General features: G+C 32.6%; 1 protein-coding gene across 1 annotated transcript; it reads right to left on the bottom strand.

The window, feature by feature from the left end:
* Window positions 1-5,124: 5,124 nt before the first annotated feature.
* LOC138318337 (UDP-galactose transporter senju-like) lies at window positions 5,125-16,490 on the bottom strand. Its single transcript, XM_069260619.1, has 5 exons — window positions 16,308-16,490; window positions 10,674-10,791; window positions 7,614-7,660; window positions 6,937-7,076; window positions 5,125-6,655 (listed from the first exon to the last, which is right to left on the bottom strand). Exons 1-5 carry the CDS (start codon window positions 16,390-16,392, stop codon window positions 6,008-6,010), a joined length of 1,038 nt encoding a protein of 345 aa, XP_069116720.1. The 5' UTR covers window positions 16,393-16,490; the 3' UTR covers window positions 5,125-6,007.
* Between the last annotated feature and the right edge of the window lie 4,255 nt (window positions 16,491-20,745).

Below are 20,745 nucleotides of genomic sequence, written 5' to 3'. Positions count from 1 at the left end.
CTACACCAACATCAAAATCAATTCATCAAATGAAACAAAATAAAACCAGAAAATAATTCAACATCTCCTTCAACAAAATCGTATACTGTATCCCAACAAATGCTTTACATCAAATTCCATTAAGCCCTAATATTGTACATTGTAATTATAAGTATTTAGATATCCTTTATTTATATAATCCTCTCTTCTGAATGTAGTCCTGTATTTACATATTACAGAGTTAATTCCCCTTGTGATAGGTACTGTTACGTCGTATTTTATGAGTATTTTTCAGATAATGAGTTTTGCTCACAAAGTAACGACATCATAAACTATATCTACCCGCAAGGGAGATAACTTTGTAATATGCAAAGACAGAATAAACTCAGAGAACAACAAAAGACCTATTATTATAAAGTTCCTAATGACGCGCAGTTGTGTTGAATTCTGCAATGAAACATATGGATGAGGTTATTACAGAGTATGGGCTTATATAGCCAAATAAATAACACAGGGCATAGTTAGTCACCTGGCATGATTTTAAATATTTAACTACTTGTACAAGAAAAAGTACATCTTCGATCTTGTTACAGTATCATGTGTATGGCTTATATTTATTTCATTAAGATATGTGCTACATTTAAGTGCAACGTGTAAAGGTGCATTAATTTTCATGAAAATGTTAAAATGATTACAAAGATTTTCAAGGGTAAAAACTTTCCCAATTTATTCTTATTTGCGATCTACGAATAATCAAACTACAAAAGGTTAACCATTGAATACTTCTTAACAGATTAAATTATCATGAACTCAACATGAAATCATGAAAATATCATTCTTGAGGAAATTATAATTACAGTCTGTGACTTGAATTTTTTTTCGCTGCTAGTCATTTGGACTAGTAAATCCCATAATTTTACTAGTACAACTATTTAATCACTAGTCCAAATTAAATATACAGCCGTTTTGCTTCAGCACTGGATGCATTCGTGAACGCAAATTCTCACAAAATGATGCATCGATCCGGACAGAAATAATCGCATTCAGAATGCACTCAAAATGTGTTGAAAATGCAATTGACCACTGCTCTTGTAAATATATTATTTACCATTGGAACTAGTCCGGCCGTAAAATTACTAGTTATGGGCATCAAATTGACCACCGCTCTTGTAAATATATTATTTACCATTGGAACTAGTCCGGCCGTAAAATTACTAGTTATGGGCATCAGACTAGTGCTTAAATATGCACACTGTAATTACAAGCTTTATGTTGTATTTGTAGTTCTAGCATCTCAAACGAGGGTATATATACGATTAAAGAATAGAAATACATCTCTTTTCCAATTATACAATTTACTATACAACCTTAGCTTTCACTATCATCCTTATAGTACTCCTGTGTATATTGTATATTATAATTCCTAGTGCTATTACACATCATCTCATTTTAACTTGGTTTAAACTGTGTGATACAGGTTTACAAAAACAAAGTTTAGTGCTGAAGTTTTCATAATTATAAACATACATGCATATAACAGTGAATATATTTATTAGTGTGGTTTTGATCATTTCACTTGGCACATTTAGTTAGAAAGTGAACGTTCACAACACGCATACAATTTTATAGATTTACACGACAACCAGCACATTTATAATCAAGAAAGTTTTTCGAGTAAAACCAATAATAGTACATTAAATTTACATTAAATGTGGTTTTGTAAAATTGAACAGACAAGAACATGAAGCAGAGTAATACACATCACATGTAAAATCTCCAAAACCGTAACATTTATATACAGGTACAATGAATTAGATACATAATTGTATGGTGGACTAGTTTTGTTTATTTTGATTTGTTTAACAACTCTCTATTATTTAAACAGCTATGGTTATTTTAGATATTTAAATTTTGGGTTCATGAAAAATTCTTCTTTCGCCAATGCTGTTTTTAACTCGCCAAATGCATTTCAAATTCGCCATTGGTGCCTATGGCGACTGACAGCGCAAGCCCTGATTTAAGTACATTCCTGGTTTTGGAGGTGGAAGAAAGCTTTAATACTATGCTGAGAGAAAAACTATCAACCTACAGACAGTACTGGCAACAGTCCCAGGCAAGTTTCTAAATTAATATCTAGAAGAGGACTTCTGAGAGAATGTGTCATGAGGATACCCGATATAGTGAAAGCAACAAATATTTACCTGACTATCATTTTAAGAATATACATTGTATTAGTATTTTCACCTGATAAAATCACATGTGAATGCTGTCAATCTTTCACTAGATAGCATAGTACTGTTACAAGCACCAGAGATGATCATAGCAATTCCCCTCTCTGAATCTCCATTCAAGTGCATCAATAGAGTTTTTTTACTTGGTCTGTTCTCAGAAAAAGCGTAGTTAGCGAATATAATAATGTTCTTGTTTATGATACCACAATTATCTGGTAATAAAACATTAGTTTCATAGCTACTTCAGGAACAGTCAAATTACTGACCCTGAGTAGCAGGGAAGAAGTAGGGAACGGCTGCATTCAGATTTCAGTTCCCTATCCCTACTACCTCGGGTCCAAGATTTGATTGATCCCATGGTACCAATATATATAGTGCTAAATGTAGTAACATATTCATCACACATCAAACATCACTCATACAAATCCTTTCATACCACATCATACAATATATTAGATACACAAACAGTTGAAAAGACATATGATATAGTAATGAAATGGAAGAAGTGAAAAGACAGACAGACAACATTAATATCAATACAAGTACATGTATATTACAAACAAGGATTATCATCCCTATAGACACAAAATGTCATGATAAAAGGAGGAAATTTTATAGATTATTATATTCACATTCCTTATGACCATTTATAGTAAAAGTAGAAGACTGATTTTAAAACCGAAATAAAATGTATTTCTAATGGTATTAAACATATTTTAATGATGAACAAAAAGTTTGAAGTTTAAAATAAACACAGTTAATGATGTCTTAACACATAACTTACCACATAATTATCTTTAACATTTTATAAATAAAATGTTTTGATTAGATATACCGGTAATAGAGAATCAAGCTTTTTGCTGTTTTTGATCAAAAATAGTTTTGAATATAGACCAAGGTGGACGTTATTAAAGTACATGTACAGTATATCTATCAAATACATACAAAAAATGGGACTAATATGCATGACAAGATATAGAAATATATGGGCAGAGTTTCTGCTCAGAACACTGGAATAATTTTTGATTTCAGAAGAACCGGTTACATGGGAAAAGTCTAGATTTGAGCAAAGATCACGATGAAAAGCTTAAAAACTATAGAAAACAGCAGATGTGTAAGTTTTGAGAAATAGGGATAAAATTATGTATGAATTGTAAAATGGAATGACAATTATGTCTTGTAGCTGTTGACCACTTTCATGATTTTCACAACCAAATGACATACAGTGGTAATTAAATCTCGCATACGAGGCATAGAAAGAGCACACCAACACACTTCCTTGTCAGACAAGCAATTCACATCAAATATAAACAATAAATATATATACCGGTATACATTTTAAACCTGGAATCCAGATCAAGAAACAGACTTTTATTTTCCCCCAGAAATTACATGTATAAACTAACGTAGTACAAAATTGAAAAGTGTAAAATACTAAACTACCCTATTTTTGAGTGTATAATGCACTTTTTTTCACAATTTACCAGTTAAAAATTGGGGTGTGCGCTATATGCAGATACAAGGCATGGCCAGACCCTGGGTCATGATCATCAACTGGCAGGTCCTTGTGTACAACAACATTTCAAGAATGACCCCATTAAGCCTTGTTTAAATAAAGTATACACTATAGTTCGATCATAGTTCAATCTCAAATAGAGTATATAAATTATGATTTGATCTCAAACAACATTCAATGCATATAAATTATTGCTTCTATTCTTACCACTAAAAAAACAGTGACCCTTTGCATGAATTGATATACACACAACTACAATTTTCAATACAAAATGGCAAGAATAAGTGAAAATCAGTAACAGGAAAATATCTGTTAACAGTGCAAATTCTAGTCTAAAATTTAAACGTCACAAATATTGATGAAGAAGCTTGAAACACTCAACTAAAAAACTAGTAACCTTTGGCATCATGTCTTGTGTTGTAATTTGTTTAAAGCTAGCTTAGCGACTAGTTAATTTAAACAAGCCTAAAGGCTGTAAGAAATCTACAATACAACAAAATTGTTTTTCTTGATCATTAGTCTTCATAACAATCTCACCAACCAACAACCCAAAAATGTTAAAAAAATTACCGTTCACACTTACCCAATATAATACCATTTTAAAAAAAAAAGCAAACCAAAAAAAACATACACATCAGTCGGTAAAAACTGCATGATGCTATGATGTATAATCTTAGCTGAAAATGAGGCTCTGATATTCATGATCAGAATTGCCTTTTTCATACTGAAACAATATAGTACAGAGGGCACACATGTTATCCCCTTTGTTCAAAAGCACCTCAAACATAAAACATAAGTGTATAATGTCTTTTTGTAGTGATTTAGACTGATCCTCTACTTGGAGAAACTTTTGAGTATGATGCCATTTGTTTGTGCAAGAAAATCAGAATATTATATCCTCAAACTAGAGCCAAATGAATACTCAACATCATTTAATCACAAATTCAGTTCATTATGTTTGCATAAGTATCACAACTATGTATAAACAGATAATTTTGATTTTGGATTGTCAATTTAACAAACTATATACCCTGGCAAATTAAACATTTTCAGTAATTCTTCCTACAACTTTCAAAAGAAAATCTGTTGAAAATGACAATTGTATAAACATGGAACGTTTTGTTGATGAACAGTTACATATGTTTATGTATGCACAAAACTTTTGAACAACACTGTTTAATAACCCTTGGTTTTGGTACCCTGCAGAAAATGACAGTACATAAAAAGTCTATATATACATGTATATAAATTCTGCAATAATGTATGATATAATAACAAAATGGTTCCAGTAACGATGCATGCACTAGTTGCTACAATAAGCACAATATATACATTTGGATGCAGGCTTTCTACTACATCAATATGCCTTCTGACATAAATTCTGACTAGTAGTGCCTAGTAGTGCCCAGCAGTTTTTTGTAAAGGCATGTGGTATAGATCTAGATAAAGTATTCAAATATTATTGTGGAGGACGTTTATAGTGAGATTGTCTAATTTACTCGGACTATATATATATACACTAAAAATTTCCCAGAGTGTTGAGGATGTTAAAAACACATACAAACTTTATTGAGGACAAATTATGAAATAGCACACTGTCATGGTTTTCTGAATGGTTTTTACTTTTTATGAGAATATCATTGGAAGCACAAAGGAAAGACAGAATATGAAGTCATAAAATGTTATAAATACACATGAATTTCCTTCCTTCAAACACATGCAAAGAGGATATTTTACATGAACAAAATCCTGAAATTCATGCTGATAAAGAAGACGCCAGAGCAATACGTTTACATTGTCATTATCAATATAAGTTAACCTGAAACCACATTACCAGGCCTAGGGTATACAACAGAATTCTCAAATTTTATCACAGATTTTGTGAGCAATTTGATTTAAAGTTGATATCAGAAAACTAATATATCTGAAACATCTCTAGTTCATACTCTTTATATATTATAAATATTGGTCACAAGTAATCCTTAAGAAAGTTTCAATTAATAGCTGGTAAACCCATTTCAAAAAATTAATTAGATGGACCAGAAGTGTCCAAAAATCATCTGAATAAATGATATGGTTTTTCAGTCGTTGTAACTACAACCATTTTCAGGCAACAGAAAATTATTTCAGTGAACTACATTGACTATCATGGTAAATGCCATTTTGGAAAACAATGCCACTACAAAAATGCTAGTTGAATTGAAAATACAAATGAAAATTACTTTAAAAAGATTAATAAGATTTGATGATGACGATAAAAACACTAATAATGGAAAATGATTCATACAACATCATTTTCTTTTGCCCTTTGCTCACTATTCTGACTGCTTGTCTTAGCTAGATTTACAACAGGTTTTTGAGCATACATAACAGTTGCTACAGATACAATAAAGATTGCAATGAAAGTATAAATGTCAATCTTTATACCGAATATCAACCAGCACAAGACCGCTGTGAACATTAACTCTAACGCACTCGCAAATGTTTTCAGAATGGAATTTAAGGAGCGTAAAAACAGACTAGTGACGATACCAATGGCTGCGTTATTACACATGATCATGAGTACACTAGGCTGGGTGAGAGCTGCTATACTGGGTGCTGTGAAGGCCGTGGCTAGCTGACCCTTGAAGGCTAGCACCAAAACATTACACAGGATAGAGTCGACGTACATAAACATATTCTGTAACATGATGTGCACATCAACACCTTTGTCTTTGAGGAGAAATTCGTTGTAAACTCCTGCAAAACACGAGGAGAAGATCTGTACCATGATGAGTAAAAGACTTGGGTTGAGGTATACAGACCAGCTTGAAGCTCCTGGTTCTACCTTTGTCTCATGATCGTGGCCATATTCCTTTACTACACATCCAACAGTCAGGAAAATTAGGGACAACCACTGCATCCGACTCAATTGCTTACTGAAAACAATCTGCAAAAATAATTAAAATTTCAATATAAATTCAAGCATGGAGAATCATGGCACAAACTATAGATAGATTGATCTCTTTCATTCAAATGATAACACATTCTTAAATAGGTAAAACATAAACCTACCAGTTGGATATATGAAATTTCAGTGGGAAAATCCCTAGAGAACTTAGAGAACTGAGAAATATATTCATGAATGAAGAATTGCTATCAGCAAAGTGGATACCCAACCACACATCAAATTATAGCTGACTGGCATTTTACTCCTTATACAAGACATACCTGAAAAACTACCCCTGTCACTACAACACGGAACTGCAGCAGTAGGAAATAGGTTGTAGGGTCATAGGTCGCCAGGTTAATGAATCCCAAGTTGTTATAAAGGCAGTACAAAGCAGCAGGCACAAAGTAGTACAGCAATACTGGAACAAAGTCATTCAGATACACCATTATAGTGGAACAAATTCAGCAAAATATTCTTCACCACAAGTATTTCACATGTAGATAGTAGTGGTCAAAGATTTCATTTAATGTAGGTCAAAGGTAAAACTAACTAACTTAATTAATATACACAATAACTTTGCACATATGACCCAGAAATGAATGGTTAATAACAGGTAGTGCAGAAGATGGTATTGAGATAGTCTTTAATACTTAAATGGGTTGAAAGTCAAAATAAAGATCACAGTGATGTTATTATAGTAAGCTTAACATCATTTCACATTATGACTATTATTCAACACTCAGTCGTATGTATAAGTGAGGGAATTAATGATATTTAAACATTTCAGGAATTTGAAAACAATTAGTTATGGAAACTTTTATATTCATTTACTAAGCAACTGATGCTACAACTGTTACTCTTCAAACTTCTTCTTAAATGTTACAAAGCATATATACAATATATATGCTACTTATTCAGTTATTGATAATGAAAAGTGACTACCATATATATTTACCTTGTTTGTATTTATGAATTTCTGAGAAAAGCTGACCAACAGTGTGACTGAAATATACAAAACAGATGTAAATAATATCAAACTATTAATGTTACAAAAATTGACTACTTTGTAACACATTGTGTTCTTTGTTGTAATGTTCTAAACAATTAGATATCATATGTACAAATAATGACTTGTTCACATTTTTTATTACATTTGCTATGATTATCAATTTTTCTTTTGATCATTTCCAAGTGTTATTCTTCATTTGATGTTCATTGAATATCAAATTTCCATTCCTTTACTCAAATAAAATTGTCATTGGCACAAGTGACCACAATATATCATATTTTAGCTATCATAATAAAATATTAAAAGACACAAACAAAGGAATGGAGTTATTAAGACACACACAATCTGTTCCAATATTACATAAACTGCACATACTGTTCTTCGAAAATAAAAGTTTTGAATATTCATGATAAAGACACGCACATAAAAAAAGTCTTGAGATTGATATTTAGTCTGTACATGCTGTTTTATGTACACGTGTTTAATTTGCATTTGCCTCTTGACACATGCCTGTTATTCTTAGTTCTTGAGTTATTGAGTGGTTACTTTAAATAGTCTGGTACCTGATACTCCAGATTTTTGATGTTTGTGATTGATATGCATGCTTGTTGTATTTTGTATTCCTATGTAGTATATCTGCAGTGTGGTGATGTCTGAAAGAGCATAATGTTTTTTGTGATATGTATCAGATCACGATGTACACAGTTGGCCATTGCTTTTTGTGATTTTGAAAACTTGGCTTATTATAGGAGATTTCAGAAAAGATGGCGTAACGTCACAGAAAGTTTACATCTGGGTCCTCAAAGGTACAAACACAGTACGGCGACTAATAAAAACAATAACAGATACGTACATCCCTGCTTCATAATCGATACTTTGTCAAAAGTTTACGCTTTTATACTTGCAAATTCTGATTTTGAAATGGTTTCTTATTGTTTCACAGGTTACAGACGTAACATTTTTATAATTTCATTTGTTTATTGCTAAATTTTAGTGTCAAAGCCACCTATCGAAGCGCTGCCGGGCCATCACACGTAGGCCTACCCGATTTTGTTCATACGTATAAATTCAGGTTGTGAAAAGGTGTTTATGAAAAGATGATCTATTTCAATGTATAAATGTTTCTGTTATACATGAAAAACTGTTCACAATACAATATGATATAAACAAAACGTGAACCACCTGACCAGACCACGGCCGCTCGTGTATGGCTTCGTCGCTGGTAGATCACCGCAGGCCACAGCATTGTTGGGGAAATAAATCATATTAATAATTACCAACACTTTTATCTCAACAAGAGCTGTTGGAGAACAGCAAAGCTTGCCTATTCAGAAGAAGTTGATGTTCAAGTATTTACTATTTAAACATGGAAATATGACAAATTAACAGACTCAAAAACCCCCTAAAGGGCCCCAAATTGGTTGTATTATCACGTTCAGCATCCATACACATTAGGAAAATAAAATCATAAACATTTATGATGACTTAAGCTTAAACAATAGACAAAATAGAAACTTGCTCAAAAACTTTAACATGGAAGAAATGAGGCAAATTAACAGACTCAAAAACCCCCTAAAGGGCCCCAAATTGGTTGTATTATCACGTTCAGCATCCATACACATTAGGAAAATAAAATCATAAACATTTATGATGACTTAAGCTTAAACAATTGACGAAACAGAAACTTGCTCAAAAACTTTAACATGAAATGGGACGCCAATGCTGACGCCGACGCCGACGCCGGGGTGACAACATTAGCTCCCCCTATTCTTCGAATAGGCGAGCTAAAAAGTACTTGTTTAAGATATATTTTCGTTATTTAATATGTACATGTTGTTTTAATGGAATACTTTTGTATCATAACAAAATTACGAATAGTAATTAAACTACTGTTTTACACGTACACGTATGGCTTCCGATCTTGTAAAATAATATGGTGAAATCGTTCTGTTTTCATGCTGCAGATTTCATTTTCTATATTTCATTTTCAGTCGCTTTAATGCCATGGACTGCTGTGTTAAGTCTCAAACTGAAGTGGTATTACTTTTAGATAATTGGAATACACATTAGGTAGACTTCATTTAAATTGATATAAATTACAGATCGTAGTACTGTAAATGCCGACCAGGATACATTGCGCACGGCTTTGAGAATCCTAAATACTCAAAGTTTTGTTTAAAAATATGATAAAAAGAACCTTACAAACTGACTTATTTGTATGTTATAAACTAAATCCCAAAATTGATGACAAAAAAATAACCAGAATACGTAATTTAATGACACCGAAAATGGACGAAATTTCGGGTTCTCGGCTGTACTGTAATGGCTGCCGTGGGCTTCGGGTAATCTACGAAAGCAAATGTTAAATTTTGCACTAATCACACATCGTAAAGTGTTTTATCAAGAAACTCTTCGAAAACAGTAATTGCTTATAATTATATTTTGTGGGACTTTGAATTTAATTTGTAATTTCAAGTTGATATTTGCAATATATCTGTCAATGTTTATACGTAATGGCGACCGTGTTTTCTCGTAGCGGTCGAAAATGGAGTATAAACAGAGTAAAATAAATGAATACTATATGTTTAATTTTGTATATTATATTGTAAAATATTTTTATTTACACTTTTTGAAATGTAAATAACCCAATAGTTCTCGGTTTGGCCTACTATTTATTACAATAAAATGTAAACAAACATCGCAAGTGGCTGTGTTCCCACAATGTTTATGTGTACAGATATAAGAGTTGTACCTTTGAGCCCCCGGATGTACCTTTGTGTGACGTCATCGCCATCTTTTCTGAAATCTCCTATAAGTAAGTTATAAGTGTTTTGAACAAGCAAGAAGATCTTCTTATGTATCAATATCAGTTATAGCCGAATTAGTTTTAGATCAATTTTGTCTCTCGTTTTTTATTAGTTTAATGTTGAAAATAACAAAAGACAAAAGCTTTAGCTATTAATTTACAGAATGAAACATGTATAACAACCCCATTCATATACTTACTCCTTTAAGTACACAACCATAGACACGATTAGTTTGAGGCATTCTGTCAGCAGTACCACTGCTACTGTGTTAAAGTTGTAGGTGTTGTCTTTACTCTTGGAGGCAGTTACTAAAATACCTGTAGAAACATCAAACAATACAATAATCAACGATTTATTGTCAAATCCATGATAATGTCCCCAATGTACATGTTTGAGGATGATATAAGATTCCTGTAGTTTTATGTTTGTAGATTGAATGGATGTTCTGTTTGGGAAAATAATAATGTCTTATTCTCTTATAATTACATTAGTGAAACAACTGATAATTTCAATCAGAAAATGTTAATGGGGAGCTTATCACTTAACAGCTAGGGTATATAGTTAAAAGCTGATAAAGCTAAAAACATATATCTGTAATAAATACACAATTGTAATTTCAGGTATCCCTTTAAACATCAAATAAAATGCTATGTACATTATATTTTTATCAATGAATGATAAACAAAATTGCTTCATTTGTATGTGAAAGCCTCAATTAAGACACAAATATGGTTTTATAACTATTTTAAAAATGTGTCACATAAATTACTGATATTAACCAATGAAATTCTTACAAGAGGATTAATAAGAGTTGTCTCTATCTACTAAAAGAATGTTACGTTAGAGGTAAGTAATAAAACAAGGCAATTTTGAAACACAACGTCAGCAAAATAATGTGCAATATAAGAAATCGGCTGACAAGTGGACTCTTAAGAGTTTTAATTCATGTTATATGGAATCAAGTGTGTATATTGTATAAGGACATTATTGGTCCCTTTCCGTGGAACATACATATACAACGTCTCCTTTTGCAATATAGTATATAACTATCATAAAAACAAATTACTTTGTACAATGTATTTTAAGGTGATGAAATATATTGGTAGAATAACAGGGAAAATACACATTCCTGTCGAGTGCCCCGACCAGGAATCGAACCCGGGTCTCCGGCGTGGAAATCTACGGCTCTACCGACTGAGCGAAAAAAGCATGCTTCGTCAGCTGAGTGACAGAGACCGTATTTAACAAGTCAAAGTCACACCGACCCGCTCCTTTTACATATTTTTCATTTGTTTTCCATTTTTTTGCATCTAAGTGAATTGACACTCATACAGTACTTAATGCGTGTAATGTTCCCTCGACACGCACACGAAATAAAAAACGAAAACGAAAAACCAAACGCAAACGAAAGAAAACGCAAACGAAAAACGAAGAACAAAAATGCGTCTCTCTAAACGAAAAACGAAAAACGCAAGCTATCGAAGATGAACGCAAACGAAAAAGGAAAAACGCAAAACGAAATACGCAAACGAAAAACGAAAGGTAAAAACCACCGAGACAGGAAATTAAATGTGATCATAGTAATCGATCCGCACAACGGTTGTATAGTGATCCGGATTAGTCTATATATAGTTACAGCTATATATAGTATCTTGGTACTTGTTCACCTCGGCAAGCAATGTCACGGCCCAGGGCACAATTACAAATGTTTAGTCACAGGTGTACTAAACAAATGACGCATGTATATACAGCGTCCTTGCTGTACCGGCTTGCAAATACAATATTTTTTTCAAAGATACATAAATGATAAAATTGTAAGTGTAATAATATGAACAACACTGAAAACGATTGGCATTCAACAATAGGCATTTTATCAGTATCTTATAATATAAAAAACACACTTGAAAATTATATAACTGTAATATATACAAATATATTTTTTTTAAAATACATATATATAATTTGACATTGACAATCATTTTCAAGAGGAAAAATACATTAATATGTTTGTAATTACTGTATCCCGATAATGGATATAAAGTTCACCATACGGTTTACATGCATTGACTGTAATTTTAAGAAGAGGTCTTTAAATATTTGAACAAATTATAAGAGACATTCAATGTAAAAATATGTGAACATTTATGAAATTTAAGTCAACAATATAAATTTTTGACCACAAAATGTGTAAAATTAGTGAAAAACAGTCTTGGCGATTCTTTTATAATTCATAATTATTTGTTCTTTATTCTTAATTTCATATTGCTATTATTCTGCTGGGGGCCGCGGTGGCCGAGTGGTTAAGATGTCCCGACATATTACCACAAGCCCTCCACCTCTGGGATTGCAATATGTTTATGTCTTTATTTGGGTAATTACATGTACATCGTGCACGTGGTACATGTATGTTATTATACTTATTCAAACACGATTTGTGAAGGATTAGGTATCCAAATAATACTGTTACTGTACACATTTCAAATTATTCAGAATAGAATTAATGAGGCATATAGACAAGAGTTTATTAACAATGTATTTACTGTAATACAACACATGGTATACTGTACAAACACTAAATTGATAATTTTTGTTATAATTTCATTTTACAAATTAACCTATTGTATATGTTGTGATTTAAATGAATTTACTTGATGATGAACATCACTTTCCATTACAATGTCCATTTTATGATGTTTTACGCCAAAAGTATATTAAGAAATGGTAATACAGAAGACCAAGTTGGTTTTTTTTAAGTTAAATTGTTAAGTATTAACAAACGTTAAAGAATTACAAAATTCTGGTAAATTAATCATAATAATAATAATAATAATATAACTTTATTTAGAGAGGATAACATGCTTAGCCAAAGGCTAATCTACCGCAAGGTCCTCTAAGGTTAGTAAAACATTTTATGGTTAGTAAAAATACACGTTATATAAATACCATATGTCACACACAGTAATAATTATATCATAATCATATCAATATCAATATATTATCATTAAGATAATTGTTTCATAACACGATGATACTTAATTAATAAAATTTTAGCCACATGTACTATAATTACACAATTTATATCACAGTCAGTGTTAATTAAAATTATCACAGAATGCATTATCATTTAAATGGCATCACTACCATATATACATATATGCTAACATAGCAAAGAGTAAAAATAACCAGAATATATGCTAACATAGCATAGCATAAAAAGACTTTTCACTACAATTTAAAAGAATGAGTTAAGAATCCCAAAGGTATTTGATCAGGCTTTCTCTGAAACTGATTAAAGTTTGAATTGACTTCAAAACATTTGGTAGTTGGTTCCAATCCTGAGCTCCAGAGAAAAAAAATTGATTTGAATAAAAACTGGTTCTATGCTTAGGCACAACAACATTATTGGCATCAGAGAATCTGGTACTTCTTCTGTGCTCATTTTTGACTGATTGTATATTATCTCTAAGATAATTAGGCACCTGATCGTGTTTACATTTAAAATACATACATAATTTCTTAAATTTAAAATATTTCTCAATTGGTAGCCATTTGAGTATTTCAAACATTTCTGCTGACGGAGTGTCGTATGGTACATCAAGAATGACTCTGGCTGCTTGTTTTTGGGCTTTGTATAATCTGGCCATATTATTTGCACTGCAACCAGACCATATGTTACAACAATAGAAAAATTGGGGGAAAACACATGAATTATAAAACTTAATTCTTCCCTGTATTGGAAGAAAGGAACAGAAATGGCGTAGTAAGCCCAAAGATTGTCTTATCTTTGTCAAAGTTTTATCGATGTGATTTTTCCATGACAGACAGCCATTTAAATGTACACCTAAAAGTTTCTCATTTTCTACTTGTATCTCAGTGTCTGCAAGTTTTAACTGAAGTTACACAAGGATTTACAAGTAACAACACCAAGGACTTGTATATAATTAGATGACCCTACTTATAAATCCTTGATTTATCTATTTTGCTTTTAAGAAAAGGTGAGAAAAGTGAAAAAGATGAGACATTTGCTGAAAATTTAATGTCCATGATATATGTATCACTTCGCAATTCCGTCTCTTTTGTAATATAAATTGTATATTTTACATGTTGTAGCTTGCACTTATGGACCGTGAACGGTATAAAATGAAATGAAATAACTCCCCTATCAGATGCCCGTCGGAACATGACCGAGACTGGGCGATTGTATATATATATATATATGTATGTTAATTAATTAGTGACTTAGTGACACCTGATCACACCCAGCGGCATCGGGTAGACCGGAGCTCTGCAAATAACACGTGTCTTACCTGAGTTACGGTCCAGATGTTACCTGACTCACTGTACCGTAACGGGTATTTGGTATCTCTACGTGTAGAAATTAAATTTAGATCGTGATATATTAGTTAGTTTCAATTGACAGGATCGTATTTTAATGTAATGGAGTATCTAAGGATTTATAAGTAGATATATACGTCCTTGATATATAATCCAAGTAAAAGATGTCCGTAAATTAATGTTACCAAAAATAGTTAAAGATGCTCCACCGCTGACAAATAGGATTTTTTCACTATTAAAAACAGGAGCCGACGATTTAGTATTTTTCTTCAGTTACAAAAGTTACTTACTTTACACCATTACCACCATTGAAAAGTTTGAGCTTCTAATTTTACTTCAAGTTAAAAATATGAAACATAATTAAGTGCATCCCGAAAAAATTCCGAACTACTATATCCTATATGAAATGAACTACTGAATAGGCATGTACCAAAGGCAAAATAGATTATTTTATATTATTTTTTGTGTTAATTAGACTATTATATACACGATTAAACACCAATTATTGTTCAAATGATGAATATCATTTATGCTCTGTCGGCGGTGGAGCATCTTTAATGAAATACAGAGATATTGTATTGTTTTACATTTGTACTAGTGTAAATGTGATATTTGATAAACACATATTTTTAGGAAAAGATGACATATCTCGATCTGTTCAGCTTCAGACTACAGCTACAGTACATGTACAAATTAAATGTACAGTAACTCCAGTAAATTATTAGAAATCCTGCACCCTGTTCCATATTCTATATAATTAAAATTTCAAATGTTTTGAAACATACAGTGAAATAGGTCTAGTGCTACACCGGCAGTTGACTCCATTTTTAGTGTTTGTTTGAGCATGCGCAACTAACAATTCCCAATCAAAATGAAAAGAAGTACATCCGGTTGACGAAACGCAAACGCACGCAAACGCAAACGAACGAAAACGAATTCAAATAAAAGCTCAAACGCAAACGAATGCAAGCGAATTCAGAAGAGCAAATGCAAACGAAAAACGATAAACGAAAGGAAACGCAAACGAAACTAAATGAAAGGAACGCAAACGAAACCCAAACGCGTTTGAGGGAATGTTACAAGCATTAAGTACTGTACTGAATACTGCAATAGGTAGCAAAATAATAATGGATATGCAATCAAATATTTGTGATAACACATGTATTATTGTAGCTATCTAGTTTGTATCACTTTCATGTTAAGTGTTAGTACATATTTTAACAGTTACATGTTAGTGCAGTAATGCAGTAGGGCAAACATTATGTTTCTGAATAGAATAGTCATACAGGTCAATTTACACTAAAAAAATAAGAATCATTAGGACCATGAGCGCTGATAATCATGTCTAGAAGATTCATTCGAAAGGCACAAATTCGTGATACATTTGGCACCTTTTCAAAAGAGCCCATTACAACATGTTTGCCCCTGTCTCTCTGCGGGTTCTTAGACATGTCAGTTTTGGACCAGGGAGCATGCGTGTTTTATATGCTACAATTACCTTGATTAATGAATAATGCCATATACGATACGAATATGACGAAGCTGAGCTTCGTTGGAAACAACTCTTCTGAAAATAACCCCATTTTTGCTGCTCCCTCATTAATGGTGAATGAACCTACGGAAGTGCCACACAACTCGTCTTCTCCTCCTGTCAGCAGCGAGCAAGACTAAAATATTCAGAGTCATGAAGACGCTTGATTGTGAGCAGGTAATAAAAATAGAGTGATCTCCCTTCGCCCATACTCTATTCGGTTGCACTTTTTTTCTTTTTTATTTCTACAAGAAAGATAACATAACTACATGTTTATATTTGTCTTCTTTATTACTTTTAAAAATAACAAGAGAACACTTAAGACAAGTGTTCCTAATCTAATCTATTTGACGCACAAGTACATGTGCTTCATTAACTTAAGACCATCCTCGATACTCCAGGGGTTCCGATCACTTACGACCTCTACACCCCTGGACTATCTCATTGTGAAATTGAAGGCAGCCCAGCGGAAAACATTTGACCAATCACAGGTCAGCAAAGATTTCCTTTGAAGACAACAGAGAGACCGACGCCTTACATCAAAGCCACAAAGTCAACCACATTGTACCGTTATACGGCTCTTTTGATGTACACCAAATGACTAAATTACCTGTTCTGTTTTGTTGTCTCCAGTTTTACTATGAGATAGTCCAGGGGTGTAGAGATCGTAAGTGATTAGAACGAATATACGTACCCGGCCTACTATAGCTTTCGGCCGGGTACGAATTGGTCCCTATGTGTCGTAATGGAGCACTGCCTCTAAAAATCACTCGGGCATAGTTTTCTATACTTTTTTTGTAGGTTTCCAATTATTTTATGCGTATACATGCATTTACATATTATTTTTGTCCAAAACAAACATAACTACCATTCTTAATATCTACCGTACCGCTCACAAGACGTCAAATTCATAATTTGTGGACTTGCCGTATAAATTCCCTTCAGAAAGACCTTCATATGTATTATGTAAAAAAATAATGCCTCGATGAGAATTTGATATTTTATGTGGTTCAGTTTTATTGCCTAGTAGGTAAGCGATATCAAACAAGTACGATAAAAATGCAAACAAACGTTTTATAATGGTTTGCATAATCATTACTTTGCTCCATTAGCAGTAATAGGCACCAATTGTAGCTCTAAAGACGACACCATTTTCTGTCAAAAAGTCTTTTGAGCTACAATATTGCAGCTAGTAAGTGATCGGAACCCCTGGAGTATCGAGGATGACATAAGACTAATAGGTCTACTAACTTGCATATTTTGTACATGCAAGTGGCGGTTTCCAAATGTTTCGATAATTTATATTGAAAAAGAACAAATAATTCATCATTGAAAATATAACACATATAGTTAAAAAATGGTACTGAAGACATGCTATCAATAAATTACGTTTTATTTTTTTCCCTGCATGATTTAATGTTAACGACTTTTTAAATTATTATACGTTTACATTGTATACACAATATATACATGTACATGTAAATTACAACATGCACTCACAGAAAAACAATAGTACAAATGTAAGCATCTGTCAAATCAAAATAATTTTAGAAATAAAAGGTAAACATTTACAAGCTAATTTCGTCTTTTAAATAAATCCGATAATCACGGATTTAAAAGCAGAAAATGGTATATAATCTATATTATTGAATACTACAGGGTTCATTTCTAAGACCTTATTATTTTAATAAATTGAATTTATATATACGGGAAAAACTTATAATGACACTTATCATGTAACAATAGACTAGTTCTGGGAAAGGCTACATTGTATATCATTATAGATTGCTAAGAGACGGCGAACTTCCGGTCATCTCATGAAGAAACAGTGAGGTACACTTGTAAATCTCTTTTCCTAACACCTAACATCATCATTCACATCATTTTGTCAGATATGTTTTGGGGAACGGGACCTTAATGTTTACATGTCTTATTGCCCCAAGTTAATATCTTGTACATACTAGATAGTATCTTGTACGTACAGTACAAGATAGTAGAACTTGTACGCACTAGATACTATATTGTACGTACAAGTTAGTATATTGTACGTACAAGTTATTATCTTGTAAGTATAAGTACACTCACCTCGCACAACATACACGCAACACACCGCATACATGGGAGGCCGTCCTTACATGACCATAGCTGTTAATAGGACGTTAATTAATCAAACAAACAAACAAACAAAAGTATAAGTTAGTATCTTGTACGTACAAGTTTGTATCTTGTAAGTACAACTTAGTATCTTGTACGTACAACTTGGTATCTTGTATGTACAAATTAGTGTCTTGTACGCACAAGATAGTCTCTTGTACGTACAACTTAGTATATTGTACGTACAACTTGGTATCTTGTATGTACAACTTAGTATCTTGTACGTATAACTTGGTATCTTGTACGTACAAGATAGTGCAATGTTGAAACTCTCAATATTAAAGGTTATCTGGTTTACTGTCAAAATAGCATAGCAGGAAGCAATACGTATATGACGTACATTTGGTTTTAGCCAAAGGGAAATACAGAATACCTTACGATCTTTTGTGGTATTGTGATGCTGTGATAAGTTTGCGAACATATATATGTAAATGTCTATAACGGAGTATACATGTAAACTATTATCATCATTTGGGCAATAATTGATGTTTAATCATGTGTATATATGTCTAATAAACACAAAAACACATATAGTATGTAAAATGATTTGTTTTGCTTTTGTTGTTTGTGCAATCAGTAACTCATTCCATATAGAGCATTATACCTTGGATTTTCATCGGAATCAATTATTTCCAATACTTGAATTCTGAGGTAAAGTAAAAGCTCAAACTTTTCAACGATAGTTTAAATGTAAAGTATTTAACCTTTGCCACTGAAGAAAAATATTAACTCGTCTGCTTTTGTTTCTTTATCCCGCAACAATGTTAAGGGAGTATACTGGAATCGTGTTGCCCGTCTATCCGTCTGATTGTCTGTCTGTAGACACAACTTTGTCCGGCCTAATACTCCTAAAATCCTTGACAGATTTTGATAAAACTTGGTACACAGAACCTTGACATAAAGAGAAGTTGACTAAACTATATAGGTTTCTGCAATGTCCCATTTTAATGGAGCAACTATGCAACGCCAGTTTCAAAACAATGCAAGTAATCATACACGTACATTAACAGTTTTAATTGATAATCCGGCAAATTCAAATTACAAATATGAAACATAAATTTTTCGGTTGTAAACAGCAGATCAACTCAACAAGATACTAATTTGTACGTACATGATACTAGCTCGTACGTACAAGAGACTAACTTGGACGTACAAGATAAATGAAATGATATAGTGGCCCTAATACGCCGCCGTACAAGACAATCAATTCGATCATTATTATTTTTAGTTACACAACAATGTGCCGATGGTGTGAAGCCAGTAAGTTCAGATCGAGCAGGGTTGCATAATGATATGAAAACATTCACAATTATCATTTCTAAATGAAATCGAAAAAAATTACTAAGTTAAGAATGCTTTAAAATCATCAAATACACCTTAAAACTCACCTCAGCCATTCTAAATCGTAATATTTTTCCCGAAGAAGACTCCCGGACCCCCAAAACACCAAAATACACGCGCCTTCGGCGCTCGCACGCCAATTTAGCCAATTTGAGTACTCATCAATTCCCTGTTAGCGACGCCACTGTCTATAGTTATATGTTATGATATATTTAAAAAATGTATAGTGTGAAATGGAGGCATTTATTTATGATTGTGTGACTATAACAATGAAGACACAATACTCCGACGTATTATCTCTTATATACGATTCTACGAATCAATGCCACCGCTAACCTCTGCTCCGAGCCTAGTATTCCAGGAAATAAACCACGAAATCTAAACCTTTTTCGCATGTGTAGGAAATTGGAAATTGCATTAAAATTTCGACAGAAAAACGAGACACTGTGTCTTGTGTATGGGCTTTAGGTGTGTAAATATACGATAAATGAGTTTTATATCTTCCACGTTCTCTCTGACATACTGTTTCATTGCAACAGGCTGATCTCTTTTCCATTTAAATTGCGTGATTTGTTCTATGCAGAAGGTGTTGTTTTTTCGGATCGATTTTGCTTCTGATACTATTTAGATGTAGCATTATTTAGTGTTTGTTTGTGATCTAGGATATCAGTAATGTGTTATTGTGAAATGAAGTCGGAGAAATAATCACAGTAGTTTATCTGTAATTGAAAACGCTGTTAATTGCTATAACGAATCGAGAAACGTATTAATTGTCCGCAAAAAGTGACAAGTCGGTTTTTGCAAATGAATAAAAAATACCGATTTCTTGCGGAAATAGCGATATCATGGCATCTGCGTTTTGGAGGTGTTCAGTTAAAACAAATGTGGGTAGAATTTTGACCGTCATTTT

The sequence above is a fragment of the Argopecten irradians genome, chromosome 3 (assembly GCF_041381155.1).
Source record: "Argopecten irradians isolate NY chromosome 3, Ai_NY, whole genome shotgun sequence".
Classification (NCBI taxonomy): domain Eukaryota; kingdom Metazoa; phylum Mollusca; class Bivalvia; order Pectinida; family Pectinidae; genus Argopecten; species Argopecten irradians.
This window is presented reverse-complemented; position numbering and strand designations above follow the sequence as displayed.

Excerpts from the sequence above, each read along its gene's own strand:
- LOC138318337 (XM_069260619.1), bottom strand. The coding sequence starts at position 16,392 with ATGGGGTTATTTTCAGAAGAGTTGTTTCCAACGAAGCTCAGCTTCGTC. Across the intron at positions 7,077-7,613 it reads AATTCATAAATACAAACAAG|TATTGCTGTACTACTTTGTG; the intron begins GTAAATATATAT and ends ACTTTGTTCCAG. Across the intron at positions 6,656-6,936 it reads TGACAGGGGTAGTTTTTCAG|ATTGTTTTCAGTAAGCAATT; the intron begins GTATGTCTTGTA and ends TTATTTTTGCAG.